We start from the raw sequence: 16,919 nt of genomic DNA on the forward strand, positions 1-16,919 counted from the left end.
GCTGCCCGACATATTGCCTGTCAATACTTATATCTTGTGCTACAACAAAACCCTGTTAAAGTTCCCGATGAGACCACAAAAGTGTATTTCATCAGCTGTCAGGCAGTCTTAAGAACGGTTAATCTCACGTTAACGTGTCGGAGAGAGTCGTGAAGACGACCCCATCCTGGGATGTCTGTCAGCAACCCGAGAAACAATGAAGAGAATCCAAGTGGTGATGACCAAGTAAGGATAAGATATATGGATGAAAAACGTCTTTATTCACTTGTACATTATCAAGCACGTGTTAGAACCTACACCGAAACGTAGCTCATAACTGTAATAAAGAAGTTGTTCATCCATATATCTTATCCTTACTTAGTACTACAACTTCTAAATGCCTCTCAAAGAAGTTAAATGGTGATGACAGACAGGTGAATCGCCGAGCGTCGTATTGCTCGTTCATTAAGGGTGAGTGAGTGAGTATGGTTTTACGCCACTTTTAGCAATATTCCCGCCATATCACGGCAGGGGACACCAGAAATGGGCTTCACACATTGTAACAATGTCAGGAATCGAACCCGGGTCTTCGGCGTGATGAGCGAACGCTCTCTACCCGCCCGCCCCCTCGTTCATTAGGCATTTTCACATTTTCACATTACATTATGACATAGACTTTGATAATGAGGAAAGTATCAGCCCTTTGGATTCCAAATCTTCACACATCTGATAAAAAACGCGCCAGGTACAACCTGTCTCGAAACAATCTAGCTCTGTTTGGAGCTGGTCCAGAAAGGTTTTAGCAACGAAGGCAAAAATTGTACCATCAGCTGGAAACGTTATGGCTTCCGTATTCCGGGATGCCGAGGATGTCGTCATGAAGGACTTTCTTCCAAAAGCCAGACCATAAACGGAGCATATTATTTTCCACTTTTGAGGCAGTTACGAGATGAAATTATGACTGAGACTAGGAAGCTTGGAAAAGGCGCACTCTTCCATTAGGACAAAGTGCAAGTGCACAAATTAGTCATTGCCATGGCTATAATCCAGCAACAATCTTATTCTTCTGATCTGGCTACGTCAGACTTCTATCCGTTACATGAGGAAATCTCCATCAGGGGCTGATTTCGAGCAAGAGTCGAGTCATTGGGATGGGTACTCACTATGTGTGACGTTGCTGATTGTATCATCGTGCCCGACGTCGTGGATCGACTGTTGTACTATAATACACTTGTCTACCTTGTTTGTAGTGATTACACAGGCAGCGTAAGATCGAATAATGTTGTTGTATTACGGCGTCAAACAACATTCCTTTACAATGCACTTGGGAGGGACCCGTATCTCTCACCTGGAAATCTGACGTTGAATCCAATCTGTTGTCTGTCAGAGAAACATGGCGTCAGATCAAACGTTTTCACGGGGTCGGGATGACTGAAGTCAAAGTCATAGAAGTTCATGATGGTCTGTAGTTGAGTCTGAGGACAAAACATAATGACGTTATTTACACGTGGTGTTGTATGTAACGTCAGTTTACACGTGGAGTTGCATTTGACGTCAGTTTAAACGTGATGTATGTGGCTTTAGTTGACACGTGATGGAGGAGGTTACGTCAGTTTACACGTGATGTTGTATATGACGTCAGTTTACACGTGATGTTGTATATGACGTCAGTTTACACGTGATGTTGTATATGTCAGTTTACGCGTGATGTTGTATACGTCAATTTACACGTGATGTTGTATATGACGTCATTTTACACGTGATGTTGTAAATGACGTCAATTTAAACATGGTGTATGAGGCGATAATTTACACGTGTTTTATGTGACGTTAGTTTAGTCGTGATGTATGTGACGTTAGTTGGCACGTGATGTATATCGTGTTAGTTTACACGTGACGTATGTGACGTAAGTTGACACATGATGCATGTAACGTTAGTTTACACGTGATGTATATCGTGTTAGTTTACACGTGTTGTATGTGGCGTTAGTGTACACGTGATGTATGTAACTTTAGTTAACACGTGATGTACATGTATGTGACGTTAGTTGACACATGATGTATGTGGCGTTAGTGTACACGTGATGTATATCGTGTTAGTTTACACGTGATATATGTGGCGTTAGTTTACACGTGATGTACATGTATGTGACGTTAGTTGACACATGATGCATGTAACGTTAGTTTACACGTGATGTATATCGTGTTAGTTTACACGTGATGTATGTAACGTTAGTTTACACGTGATGTATATCGTGTTAGTTTACACGTGTTGTATGTGGCGTTAGTGTACACGTGATGTATATCGTGTTAGTTTACACGTGTTGTATGTGGCGTCAGTGTACACGTGATGTATATCGTGTTAGTTGACACAGGATGTATGTGGCGTTAGTGTACACGTGATGTATATCGTGTTAGTTTACACGTGTTGTATGTGGCGTTAGTGTACACGTGATGTATATCGTGTTAGTTGACACAGGATGTATGTGGCGTTAGTGTACACGTGATGTATATCGTGTTAGTTTACACGTGTTGTATGTGGCGTTAGTGTACACGTGATGTATATCGTGTTAGTTGACACAGGATGTATGTGGCGTTAGTGTACACGTGATGTATATCGTGTTAGTTTACACGTGTTGTATGTGGCGTTAGTATACACGTGATGTATATCGTGTTAGTTGACACAGGATGTATGTGGCGTTAGTGTACACGTGATGTATATCGTGTAAGTTTACACGTGACGTATGTGGCGTTAGTTTACACGTGATGTATATCGTGTTAGTTGACACGTGATGTATGTAACGTTAGTTTACACGTGACGTATGTGGCGTTAGTTGACACGTGATGTATATCGTGTTAGTTGGCACGTGATGCATGTAACTTTAGTTAACACGTGATGTATATCGTGTTAGTTTACACGTGTTTTATGTGACGTTAGTTGACACGTGATGTATGTAATGTTAGTTTACACGTGACGTATGTGGCGTTAGTTGACACGTGATGTATGTAACGTTAGTTTACACGTGATGTATATCGTGTTAGTTTACACGTGATGTATGTGGCGTTAGTGTACACGTGATGTATATCGTGTTAGTTATCACGTGATGTATGTAACGTTAGTTTACACGTGACGTATGTGGCGTTAGTTGACACGTGTTGTATGTGGCGTTACTTGACACGTGATCCCGTGTCGGCACAATCCCAGCTATATAGTGAAGGCGACATTGTGTTTTCTGACTGTTGACTGTTTGGGTGTGGGATTCGCATGGTCACAACGTTTCAGCTGTATCATCACTCCCAAGCGGAGATGATCGTTGCATATCCATCAATCCGTGAAGATCCGGGTTACAATAGGACCTCAGCATCCAATGCTTGTCGTTAGAGGCGACTAACGGGATCGAGTGGTCAGGCTCGCTGACTTGGTTGATGCATGTCATCGTATCCCAATTGCGTGGATCGATGCTCAAAATGTCAATCACTGGATTGTCTACAGACCTCCGTCATATAGCTGGAATATTGCTGATTGCGGCGTTAAACAACAACAAACAACAACTACTGGTTTGACTGGCGACGAGCCAATTCTGCGATGATGCTGAAATACATTGCTGTAACGCTGCTGTGGCGTACCGTACCATTCACTCATTCATTCAGTAACAATCTGACCTGGTTTATATAGGTGACAATTTGTACGAGGACATGCGTGTAGACCCCCTTGTCACCGGGAACACCTGTGTCAGTACTCTCGTTGGAACTCTGAAACAAACAAACCCAAAGCTCACACGCGACTGATTCACTTCGCAAACCGGGTTCCGCGAATTGACAGACGATTTTATAATAGGAGCTGTGATGAGGCCCAAACAAAACACATGCCTGCGTGCGTGCGTGCTTGTGTGCTTGTGTGTAAAAGTATTAACACCATAAAACATAGGCTGGACATTGTCGCTATTTCGCTTTAAAACAGTTAAAATTACCCCCAAGCGCAACAGCGCGACAATGTCCCTTCTAAGATTTCATACTTCTATACTCTCGCCAGCTGCTTTCATTCCATCAGATGTCTGACTGCTGCAGCAGATAAGGCATAAGAGCCCGACCATTTAATATTTTTTTGAGTGGATGTTTTTTAAAATTTGTCCTCAAATTGACCAAAACGTGTTCGCTGGACAAGCTGGCTGTCCTGAAAAGCGTGCTACGAACATTTAAAAGCAGGGATTGGCGTTATCAGCTTCCGAGGTCACCTGTGTACATGGGGTTATTGATGCTCGTTATCAGGATCAAGGATATCACAAGTACATAGTCCCGGGTGGGGACCTCACTCGTGGTTGCTGTGGTTAGCTGGGCTATTTGCTAAGCGAAAAAAAGATATTTCTATGGAACACAAAACCGGTCAAAATCCATAATAACTTTCGTAATGTCGTCGCAACTTCGCAAAATATATTTAATTTACAATTCAAACTTTACGCAAACTTTATACACAAAAACAATTACACTACACAAGATGTGTCTTAAAAAGCGACTATGCATGTCGTAAGAGGCGACAAACGGGATCGGATGGTCAGGCTTGCTGACTTGGTTGATACATGCCATCGTATCCTAATTGCGTGGGTCGATGCTCATGATGTCAATCACTGGATTGTCTGGTCCAGACTCAATCATTTAATTGCCGCCGCCATATAGCTGGAATACTGCTGAGTGAGGCGTTAAACAACAAACAAACAAAAAAGAAACGTTGGATGAAAATTCTAACTGATCTCGTTTGCCATAGCAACTCGTGTGCAGCTTTACACATTGGAGACGTTACTCTGTCACAGATGCTGTGTCTGATTTTTAGTCATGGACCGCTTTTATATTTTCACATAAATGGACATTTCTCATTTCCCGACGGTCAAATTAAGTCCCGACCAAGACATTTAAAAAAACAACGTTATGGCATCTGAATATTTATCCACCTAAATACATATCACCCCGTATACAAAATGAATTTTCTGTTTAATTTACAAACTCGCTTTATTTCATAGGGTGGATATTAGGAGATGTGTTTGTTTTGTTTATTATTTAAGGCCGCAGTGAGCAATATCCCAGCTGTATGACGGCGGTCTGTAAATAATCGAGTCTGGACCAGACAATGCAGTGATTAATATCATGAGCATCGATCCACGCAATTGGGATACGATGACATGCATCAACCAAGACTGCGAACCTGACCACCCGATCCCGTTAGTCGCCTCTTACGACAAGTATAGTCGTATGGGCTGCTTAAGACCGATTCTAACCCAGATCTTCACGGGTCTTCGGATAAGTGAGATACTCAAGGATCAACCCCGGCAGCCATTGGATCTTTGTTTGTTTGTTTGTTTGTTTGTTGTTACACTGCATCCAGTAATATTCCAGCTGTATGACGACGCCCTGTACATAATCAAGTTTGGACTAGACAAACGAGTGGTTGATATTATGAGCAACATGCCACGCCATCGGGATACGGTGACATGCAATCAACCAAGTCACCGAATCCATGAAGTCATTGTATTTTGCAGATTTTTCACCACACAATCATATGGATTCTGTCTCCATATTTGGACAAAGTCTGCTCATCCCTACCCTGGAGAAATAGGCTTCTACTGTGACATTGTCGGCCGCTGTGTTGGTGTAGATGACGGCACTCTTGCCGGTTACCTTGGCAACGAACAGGTCACAGATCAATCCACGTACAGTTCGCTGGCAAAAATGAAAGAAATATGAATAATGTAATGCACCGAATCATAAACAAAAAAATAATTCAGAGAATCAGTATATGATATCAAAAAGAGTCACTGTAAACAACCCAGTAACGTGTTTCCTGAGTAACATTCCTTTATATTCTATAGTGTTCATATTAAAGCATCTTTAGTAACAAAAGTAACGTCATGATCACTTGGGGGCACGGGTGACCCAGTCGTCTAAGGCGCCGCGATTCGCTGCGCAGAGTTGCGTCCCTTGGGTACGCCAGAAACCTATGATTGTGGGTTCGAATCCCGGTTCGCCCCGATTATGTTTCTTGGTTTGTCAGCACCATACCCGTGCTCGTGGGTTTCACCGAAGTGGTAAACGTCTGAGACCTGCATCTCTACGGGCTTTCCTCCCACATTAAGCTGACGCGCCGTGATATAACTGTTATACTGTTAAAAGCGGCGTTACACTCACTCACTCACTCATGATCACTTACTAAATTAAGTCCTTTCTTTACAATTGTACATACGGATTATAGGCAATGTACGATGCGCAGTTAATTCTTTTATTAACTGTATCGGTATATTGAACATTCGTAACATAAAACCCCCAATAAACTTCCAACAACATGTACGTGAGAGTGTTTAGACAAATCAACATACAGGACAAGGGGTGAACAGACCTATATAAGCTCATTCCCCAATCTAACAAGCCTCACATTTAAACAATCCACGTTTAAAGACTTTCCCCTTGTTCGGACGTCGAATATATATCTGAATTTCATCCAAGACAGAGTTTTGCAAATGCTAGTGGAAACAATATTACCTCTCACACATACACATAATTACCTGTCCCACATAAACATAATTATCTGTCCCACATGAACATAATTACCTGTCCAACATAAACATAATTACCTGTCCGATATATTCATAATTATCCGTCCCATTTAAACACAACTAGCTGTCCCACATAAACATAATTACCTGTCCGATATAGTCATAATTACCTGTCCCATTTAAACACAACTACCTGTCCCACATAAATATATTTACCTGTCCGATACAGTCATAATTACATGTCCCATTTAAACACAACTACCTGTCCCACATAAACATAATTACCTGTCCGATACAGTCATAATTACATGTCCCATTTAAACGCAACTACGTGTCCCACATAAACACTATTGCCCGTCCCAAATAAACATAATTACCTGTCCCACATAAACAAAATCGGCTTGGAGTCGGAGGAACTCCAGTGGATCGAGAAGTTCCAGAAACCAATGGTTGCCCTTCCCCACTCTCTTGGTATCCATCACTGTGTCTGGGAGTGGTGTCATGCTGCAGTTGCCATACTCCTTGTCAATGGTGTAGCGAGTACCTGTGACCGGATGTTGTTGTACATGAATATTTTGGATGCAGGATGTTGTCACAGTTATAACCTACTTCACTCTTTCATCCGTATGTTTTATGTTGTGCAGAGTTGCCTCCCTTAGGAGTGCCAGAAACCTATGATCGTAGTTTGAATCTCAGATTCGAATTGACATTCATACACACGTATTCAGACCAACTTGATCTAAATTTTAAAGGAGCATTCTGGTGGGGAAAAACTTATTATCAACGGTCATTTTCATTTCGAGATTAGTGCCTAAGACCTGCATTACTTCGGGCTTTCCTCCAAGACCAATTAATCTGACACGCCGTGATATAACTGAAACACAAAACTAGGTCACATTTATCAGTATAATGATCAAGTTTCTGTTATAGAATAACACAGGTGAGTAATATCTCAGCTTAAAATAATATTATATCAACGTATTAAATGAATCGATCGCTGAAAATCAGTTGCAACACCAGATTTTCGCAAAATAAGGGTATTTCGCAGTTTAAACTTTAAGCCTATTATTTAACACTGCTTATATGGCACCTGGAAAATATAACTTAGAAACTATGATTACATGAGGTATAAACAAAAAACTATTATTTTAATACATTAAATACATGAGGTATAAATGAAAAACTTTCATTTTAATACGTGACTCATAGTGGTCATGTACAGTTTAATTCTGCTGTGACTATGTGTTCCGATCAATATTTCCAGATATTTATGAATATGATATGAATATATTCATGGTGAGTGAGTGAGTGAGTGATTGAGTGAGTGCGGCGGTACACCGGAAAATGGGCTTCACACATTGTACCATTGTGGAGAATCAAACCCGTGACGAGCTAACGTTTTACCCAGTAGGCTACCCCACAGCCCCTGAGCCAGGCATCGAATGATAGCCAAATTATGTGACCGTCGAAGCTGACTTTTCCGAAGTTTTCTAAAGGTCCAAGATAGTCCTTTCATGTATACGTCATTTTAAGAACGTCTCTTGAACAACGTATAAACGTCAAAATGTGTCATTCACACGCTTATGAACGTCATTTTCGAGGTCATGTGACTCGCATCATGGAAAGTCGCCTACCGTGTAAATTTCACATTAAAAATATTTCTTGACATAAGCGTGTTGGCATTTCAAAGCCTCAGAATAAGTTCTGAAGCAAGAAACCCTCGCAGATCTCTTATTTGGGCTGGAGAGGGAGTGACCTTGCTGCATTGGGAGCTACATACACGTTGCAGATGGCGCGCTTAATTCAGAAGGAACTTTCTTCCAAGTCTATATATGATATCCTTGCGTCGCGTTACCACACATCAGACACAACGGGAAAAGGTGTCAGCACTTACCCCTATTGAAGTCATCAATGTGGATTGCGGGTCGCCCCTGGTCGGGATAATCCACCCGTATCACTTTGTACTCATTGTCGTACCACGCCTAGACAGAAAGTCGTACATTGTGCAGGTAGGAGACAGGTAATCTGTTATTGTACAGTCTATCTGGTGTGGTGGTGACATTCTCAAGAAAGTTATGTTGAATACAAGTAATCCGGACTAATAAAGTCACATCCATGATGTATGATCTTAGCGCAACATTGATCAATTGGTCAACAATTCATCCATTTAAACATTAATTTGTTCCCAGGAATCAGCCATTAATGCCAGAACAAGATTTCAGGAGTTTGTTGATTAGTTTTGCAGCACAACAAACAGAATGTCTGTAGAAATTGACTTTTAAGACACGGAAAATATTTATCCACAAAGTGGTAAACGTCTGGGGACCTGCATCACTTTACTCCAACATCAAGCTGACACCCCGTTATAAGCCTGGAATACTGTTCAAAGCGGCGTTAAACCCAACTCTTTCACTCATTTAATTCTACAGTAACTTAAAATCGACTGTATTTACAAATCATCTAGTAAGACATGATAGCCCACACACAATTACAAAGATACATCCGACTTTCGTCAACTCCACAGATCAAGTTGCGTCCCTCTTGCTTATCAGGATCCTATTATCGTTGAGTATAATCCCAGATTCACCCTGATAATCATCCTGGTAAACATCACAGATCAGCATCACGTACAGCCTTCCTCCCACATCAATAAACACGCTGTGGTAACGGCACAAAGCGGCCTTGAACCCAACTCAACTCTACATGATCCCAACGCTGACCTTGACACAGCTTGATGACGTGTCAAGGACGATATACAACCTCGTTGTGACTTAAGTTGGATGTAGTTCCTCAGCACGATTCATACACATGCATTGCCTAATCTTTGAGATGATAGTGGGTATGAAGAACTGTTGTGAACCATGTCAAGTCTCACCTGTAAGTTGAAAGTGTGCGCAGACGGTACGTTCGTGTCTTCCATCCGGAAGTAAAACTGATTGGCCACCTTCGGAATCAGTTTGACGCTCTTCCGTTGCGGGCACACTACATCTGGCGGTGTCTGGATAAGAAAGCATAATTTCAGACATTTAGCAGACAAAACACATTCACGGTATATTAGGTACAAATGAGACATTAAAAGAGTTGATACAAATGCAATTATATTCTTTATTTTTTCCATCAAAAGCGATATAATGAAACCGTTATACCTCAAAGACAGTGAGACCTGGCTCTATTCCGGGCCGGAAGTCATAATAATCGTACATGTGATGAAAGTCCCTCTGACCGGAGGCTGTTTGCATAATTCCTGTGACGTCTGCTCTAACAGGGACTTGTGGATATGTCATCGAAGTTGTCCAGTTCAGAGCTGCTCACACAGGAGAAATAACATATATGTGTGTCAGTTTATTAACTGAGAGGCAAAAGAAAGTACAGCGAATTTGTTTTTAAAGTAATTGAAAAGTGAAAGAACTGTTGTTAATTTGATCATGTCTATTTAACCATCACTCATTCCTGCAACAGTTTGTAAAAGTAATCTGTGGCTGGGTTACTTTGTGTGAAAATAGATTGGTTAAATGAAGACTGGAGTAAGAAATGAATTTGCATCCACGTGACCCCTACCCTGTTTGAAATTTATTGATTTTTAATGATAAGATGTCTGAGATCCCCATTGGCTGTTACGTACCGTGCGAATATTTATAAATTTTAAACAGTTTTAAATCAAAATAAATTATATATAATAACATAAAACCATGTTGAAATATTGTTTGAATGCAGACAAAGTGATGTTATTTTCGGATACAATATCGCGAACTAAAATATTTTTAGACGTAAATCAACAGAGAGGTATAAGTAAGGATAAGATATATGGATGAATAGCTTTTTTGAGAGGCATTTAGAAGTTGGGAGCGTAAAGTTTTTTCTCCTCAGTTCACACGCGAAGAAAACATTACCTTCACTGTAATGCTGGCTTTGTTTCTCAGAATTTTTTAAAGACAAATAAGTACTGAAAATGATAGATGAGAGCTTAGCAAAATACAAAAGTTTAACATCAATTAATTTATTTGAAACACTGGTTTTTGCAGGTTGCGTATCATATCGTCCTTATGCCTGTTGATCCGTAATTATGGTCATTATATGTCAAACATTGCTCTTGGTGTTTACCTACCTGAAAAATAGTAGTCGAGTGTGAAGTTGGCCTTGAAATAATCCCAGTACATGCAAGTCCGCCATCGGTCACAGTTAATACCACGAACTTCAGATTGACCCAGATAGGTCTGGGAAAGTAATGAACACACCATCTTTGAACGTTTTTCCATACATGTCTAGAACCCACTCCGTCCCAAAACAAGACAAAACACAAAATCGTGTTAACAAAATCAGTAAAGTTAAAGATTTGTTTGTTTGTTTGTTATTTAACGCCGTACTCAGTAATATTCCAGCTATTTGAGGCGGTCTGTAAATAATCGAGTCTGAACAAGACAATCCAGTGATTGATATTGTGAGCATAGATCCATGCAATTAGGATACGATGACATGCATCAACAACAACAGCGAGCCTGACCACCCGATCCCGTTAGTCGCCGCGGACGACGAGCACAGTCGGCTCTTATCGTGTGTTGCTGAAGACCTATTCTAACCCGGATGATTTACGGGTCTAAGGTTAGCCTCGGAGAAAAAGGAAGAGAAGATAACCCCCATTCAGTCTCATTGAAGAAACCAAAATAACTCCAAGCATCATTAAAATATCAATAATAAATATAATACAGATGTGGGTGGTGGGGTAGTCTAGTGGTGAAAGTGTTAGCTCGCCAGGCCGAAGACCCGGGTTCGATTCCCTATAAAGGTAAAATGTGTGAAACCCATTTCTGATGTACCCCGCTGTCATATTGCTAGAATATTGCTAAAAGCGGTGTGAAAACATACTCGATCATTTAATACAGATAATAATAAGAAGAAGAATACGTTTACTCGTCTCTTACAAGCATGGGTAACTGGGGACCTATTCTAAACTGGATTCCCCACAGGATAAAGGGATCTGAGCTGGTTTCGTCGTATGAATACACATAAAACCAATATACTCACTTCACCATAATGCTTTGCAAACTTAATAATGTCATTTGTTGAGAAGATGTGACCGGTGCCGTTAATGCCGATGTCGCCAAATAAGTAGTCGTCCACAGTGTCGTTGGACATCGTCTTGGTCACACAGACACCGTCTTAAAGAAGTAAGAATAAACTAAGATTCCATCAGAATTCATTTGTATACATCAGCCTATTGTATATGACCACCACCTCATCAACATAACAAGGCAACACTATACTGTTGGGCCCAAAAAAGCGTTCATTCGAAAATTGGATTTGACAAAGAAATTACATTTGCTACTGGGCTGAAAACAGTCGCCGAAACACTGCCTCCTTAAGGTCCAAAACACAACAATGCCCGTATTAAATACATCACCATCGAATTCCATTTCTTGTTTATTATATTTTTAGCCATCAATCATGAGAGTATATTTGTTTTTGTCCGGCAGGGTACATCGTGATATACAGTCCGACAATGTATTGCTACAAACATCAATCTCATTAAATATAACTTTCTGAACAAATATTCAAATTGGTTATGCCATGACACCAGAACGTGCTGGAAGCCACTGTTTAGATGCCGCTCTCTCGTACCAATTTGTGGCACTGTCATGTTCTTATTATGTTGGGGGCGATCGGGTAGCCTAGTGGTTAAAGCTTTCGCTCGTCACGCCGAAGACCCGGGTTCGATTCCCGACATGGGTACAATGTGTGAAGCCCATTTCTGGTGTCCCCCGCCGTGATATTGCTGGAATATTGCTAAAAAGCGGCGTAAAATCATACTCACTCACTCTTATTATGTTGTGATGCTGGCATATTACATGACTAAACTGTGATCTTCCGCAGATACACATGTACCGAATGGCGGATAAAACTTGCAACTTTAAGTTTTAGGGTGTGTTATGATAATATTACAAGATAAGAAACAACGAAACAAGCTTGCAAGTAGAAGGTTGCAAAATGAACCAGTAGAATATTTATGTGTCGGAACATAAAACTATTTATTTATGTAATATGGATTGTCATAATAATGATCGTCCAGATAACCAGTCTTTCCAAGAGTATGCTTTACAAAATAGTAAAAGATGATTAATTTTCAACGTCATCAAATCCAAATCTATGGTGACTGATTAGGGCCATCATCATGTCGCCCTGCATACAAATTAGTTGATGACGCCTCTACATATGTGCGTCTTCCTTTTTCTCGGGGGCATGGGTGACCAAGTCGTCAAAGGCGTCGATTTTATCCATAAACATATGAGTGTGGGTTCGAATCCCGGTTTGTTCCGATTATGTTTCTAGGTTTGTCAGCCATACCCATGCATCTGAGACCTGCATCACTTCGGGCGTTCCTCCCACATTAAGCTGACATACCGAGATCTAACTGAAATACTGTTGAAACACTCACACACTCCTATTGCAATGGCATAGTTAGGGTAGCTGCAACATAATCTTATAAATATGTAAAGGTAGGCTGAGGGTTATTGTATTTAAAATACATTCCAGTTGTAAGGTTGATTAATGAAAAAGCGTAGGGTGTTCAGCTGGGGTTTCACCTTGGAAATCTGACAACATACATGTATACTTAGCATGCAGTGAGTGCAGAACCGCAATCCGTGGTCATCCATTTAACACTCCTGTAACATTTCTATAATAATGGTCCTTCGATGACCTATCTTAAATGATGAATAGCACAACCATACGGGGGCCCATAAGGGACATGGAGTCTGTTTTTCAATATTTTGAATTTTCACTTTCTGTTATCGTAACCTTTTGCAAATTAACACGATTTGTCATACAAATATGTGATAAATTATATATAAAGTAGATAGTGAATCGCTAAAAAGTGAAGCGAAAATGTCAAAAACTAAAATGAAAATGTCAAAAACAAAAACGAAAAGGTCAAAAACTAAAATGAAAATGTCAAAAACAAAAACGAAAATGTCAAAAACAAAAGCGAAAATGTCAAAAACGAAAATGAAAATACAGAAAAACTATTTCCACCGCGGTGGAAATAGTTTTAGTTTTGGACATTTTCGCTTCACAATTCAGCGATTCAATAGCTTCTAGAAATACATTTTCCATGTTTTCGGTTGTTTTTATACATGATTTCTCACATATTTGTATGACAAATTGTGTTAATTTGCAAAAGGTTACGATAACAGTATATGAAATATCAAAATATTGAAAAACAGACTCCATGTCCCTTATGGGCCACCGTACGTACATACATGTACCTGTCAAAGATCGTGGTGATGGTGGATTCGAATCCCGGTTCGCCCCGATTATGTTTCTAGGTTTGTCAGCACCATACCCGTGCTCGTGGGTTTCACCGAAGTGGTAAACGTCTGAGACCTGCATCACTTCGGGCTTTCCTCCCACGCTAAGCTGACACGCCGCGATATAACTGGAGTTCTGTTAAAAGCGGCGTTAAACCCAACTCACTCACTCACTCACTCACTTTGATTGGTATTTTGAAGACTTAGTGTTTTGTTTCCAACATCGTTTCAAGGGTATGTCATGCCCAGAACAGTAAAGACATTACCCGCAAAGGATAATGGCTTTACAACATGCCTACCGCTACTTATTTCTAGCAGTCATACGGTCGTTAAGGGTGGTTGTATAGATACTGAGCAGCGCCAAGTGCAAACTGATAACAGCACTTACCGTGCACTGTGTACACCTGTCCAGCCTGATAGTCGAATACCACGTCTGTGAAGTCTCCCCCTCTCACCACAGTCAACGCCGCTCGGTTGCCGTCATCGTCGGCGTACTCAGCAACCTCCATGGTGAAACCCCGGTCGACTAAGTTCGCCTCCAGGCGGGTCTGGAAGCTCCGGGGAAGATCCGGAAAGGGCGGGTCTATTTTGAACAAGTTCGGGTTGACGTTATGGTCGTTTTACCGTACCGTGGTGAAATAATCAGATTTAAAGTAACGAGTGTTTTGTCCGTGTGATTAACTCAGGCACGTACGATTTAACATTTTAACGATTGCTCTCTCTCTCTCTCTCTCTCTCTCTCTCTCTCTCTCTCTCTCTCTCTCTCTCTCTCTCTTCCTCTCTCTCTCTCTCTCTGTCTCTGTGGTGAGGGTACGGGGGTAGTTGCTGGGTTGTGGAGGAGGAGGGTTGTGATGGGTGGTGCGTATGTAGAGGGGGGTGGTAGGGTAGGGATGGGAGTGTCTGTCGATCTGAGGTGAAGTGAAATGTGGTTAACCGTGTATGTCGAGATGTGGATGTGTTTGCCGATGTGATGTATCTGATTATACATTCTCAATGCTTTAAAGGCACTTTGAGATTCATTGTTCAAGAAGCAACTTTTTGAAAAATATGTATGTTGGAGTTCTGAAATTTGGTTCTGTTAAACCTTGTATGTTGAAGGTTTTATTACACAATTAAATTCTGTGGGACAATGTGTTTGATTTTTTTTTACTGAAAATGAAAAACGGAATTGGGCCTCTGGTGTTATAAAGGGTGCGAGGTGGGGATTGTGGTTAGTGTGTACATGTAGTTAGGGTGTGTATAGGGAGTGGGATATCAGAGATGGTGGTGTGGAGGTAGGGTGTTGTGTTTAAGGTGTGTGTTAAAAAAATAAAATAAATAAATAAATAAATTAAATAAATAAAAATAAAAAACAAAAAACAAAAACAATAAAAAACAACAACTAACAAAAAAACACCACACGCCTACCTTACATAATTTCGGTCTCATTAATGATTGACATACTGACTTCATTCGCACGTGTCGCCGTGGTACAGTTGAATCGAATCTAGAATCGCTGCAGAATACTTCCGATTCCTACATCACTCACTCACTCACTCACCCATTGATGCACACGTACCGGTTGGTTTTGGCTGTGGTGATCCGGCTGTACAATAGGGGCCGGTCGTTGCCGTGCTGACATGGTGGACGACACATCCAAACAGTAGAATTAATGACGTAATCTGCAAAGATTGTGATGTATTTCATGAGTGAGTATGGTTTTACGCCGTGTGAGCAATATCACGGCGGGGACAGATCGACCGTTCTGTATTTCATGAACGTGAGTTCGCAAAATAACCTGCACTGAATGTGGCGTGATTCCTATTCCATTCGTCTCGACAGTTATTCTGAACAAAATATTCCTCCTTGGTACTGTTGACTGTCCTGCATTGTCCAAACAAGAGGATAACGTTCCGTTTCAAAAGCACTTCCATGTCTAATTGGTTTTAAGGCTCAGTCCTTTAACATTGTGTCACGTGCATTACACAGAACAGGTGGTCCAGTCGTCTTAGGCGCCGCAATTATCTGTGCAGAGTTGCGTCCCTTGGACACGCAAGAAACCTACGATCGTGGGTTCGAATCCCGGTTCGCCACAATTATGTTTCTAGGTTTGTCAGCACCATACCCATATTCGTGGTTTTCACCATAGTAGTAAACGACTTAGACCTGCATTACTTCAGGCTTTCCTCCTAGCTGACAGGCTGTTACTGTTCAAAGCGGCGTTGAACCTAACTCACTCACTCACTCGCTCACTTTACACAAAACTATATGTTTTTTATTGTGATAGCTATACCTTATAGATATGCAAACTGTTGTAGGAATTTATTCATAATTATACATTCTTCAGTAATGATATCATTTAACAAATTCCTTATTAATTATTAGATTCTGTATACATTAGGAGCTGAACATACACTGCGTGCAATGTGAAATACATCGGAATGTTATTGTTCATTGAGAACTTACACAAAATGATCGCTTAATCAAATTTATGAAATACATCAGGCACGTGATTTCTCAAGTTCATAAGTCGATGATTCAGTAACATAATCAAAATATCCATACTTAAGCGGATATAATGGGACAGAAGACCATAGACCGATTCCTCTCATACTCGGTGCTCTCATTCGAACCCTCGACCATGGGTTGCTGATGAGTCCAAGGGACGCAACTCTGCACAGCGAATTGCGGCGCCTCAGACGACTGCCCCCAGCCCTGCCCCCGATGCGTCAATGAAAACAGTTCAATTCTCTCACGGTAACAATGTGTTAAAACCTTTCTTACTGTCCGCTGTTAAATTCGGTGTGAAGCCGAACGCACCCACTCCATCTGAAACTGCTAGGACGATGCTGGCGACAAACACCACGATGCACAGCAGCGTTCTTGTCGATGTTTGTTTATCGCTCTAACGTGAACGTATGACCACACAATTTCTCTACCTTCAATACACACTATCCCCTCTTTAATATAAAACGTCATGGGTGAGGGATGGATAAAATACAATTAAAACAAATAAAGATTCGGGAGATATAAACATTTACCTTCATTGTCGTGTTATTCTACCGTGACGTCACAATGAACTCTGACCCGACAGACAAAAGTGATGAGCATCATATTTA

The 16,919-nt window shown here is 40.9% G+C and overlaps 1 protein-coding gene across 2 annotated transcripts in view; it reads right to left on the reverse strand.

Annotated features, from left to right (window-relative positions):
- The window catches only part of LOC124120430, a 37,876-nt gene extending 20,957 nt beyond the window's left edge, over positions 1 to 16,919 (reverse strand). For both annotated transcript variants that reach the window (XM_046483254.2, XM_046483253.2), the window contains exons 1-12: positions 16,842 to 16,919; positions 15,380 to 15,482; positions 14,210 to 14,404; positions 11,543 to 11,676; positions 10,626 to 10,734; positions 9,667 to 9,824; positions 9,396 to 9,518; positions 8,415 to 8,502; positions 6,898 to 7,064; positions 5,574 to 5,690; positions 3,642 to 3,731; positions 1,328 to 1,454 (exon numbers count right to left, since the gene is read on the reverse strand). In XM_046483254.2, the coding sequence (XP_046339210.2) occupies positions 1,328 to 1,454; positions 3,642 to 3,731; positions 5,574 to 5,690; positions 6,898 to 7,064; positions 8,415 to 8,502; positions 9,396 to 9,518; positions 9,667 to 9,824; positions 10,626 to 10,734; positions 11,543 to 11,676; positions 14,210 to 14,404; positions 15,380 to 15,482; positions 16,842 to 16,847 (1,417 nt within the window). In that variant the 5' untranslated portion in view covers positions 16,848 to 16,919. The remainder of the gene's footprint in view (positions 1 to 1,327; positions 1,455 to 3,641; positions 3,732 to 5,573; positions 5,691 to 6,897; positions 7,065 to 8,414; positions 8,503 to 9,395; positions 9,519 to 9,666; positions 9,825 to 10,625; positions 10,735 to 11,542; positions 11,677 to 14,209; positions 14,405 to 15,379; positions 15,483 to 16,841) is intronic.

This window comes from Haliotis rufescens, unplaced genomic scaffold, assembly GCF_023055435.1.
Source record: "Haliotis rufescens isolate VD_foot unplaced genomic scaffold, xgHalRufe1.0.p SCAF_2, whole genome shotgun sequence".
NCBI lineage: Eukaryota > Metazoa > Mollusca > Gastropoda > Lepetellida > Haliotidae > Haliotis > Haliotis rufescens.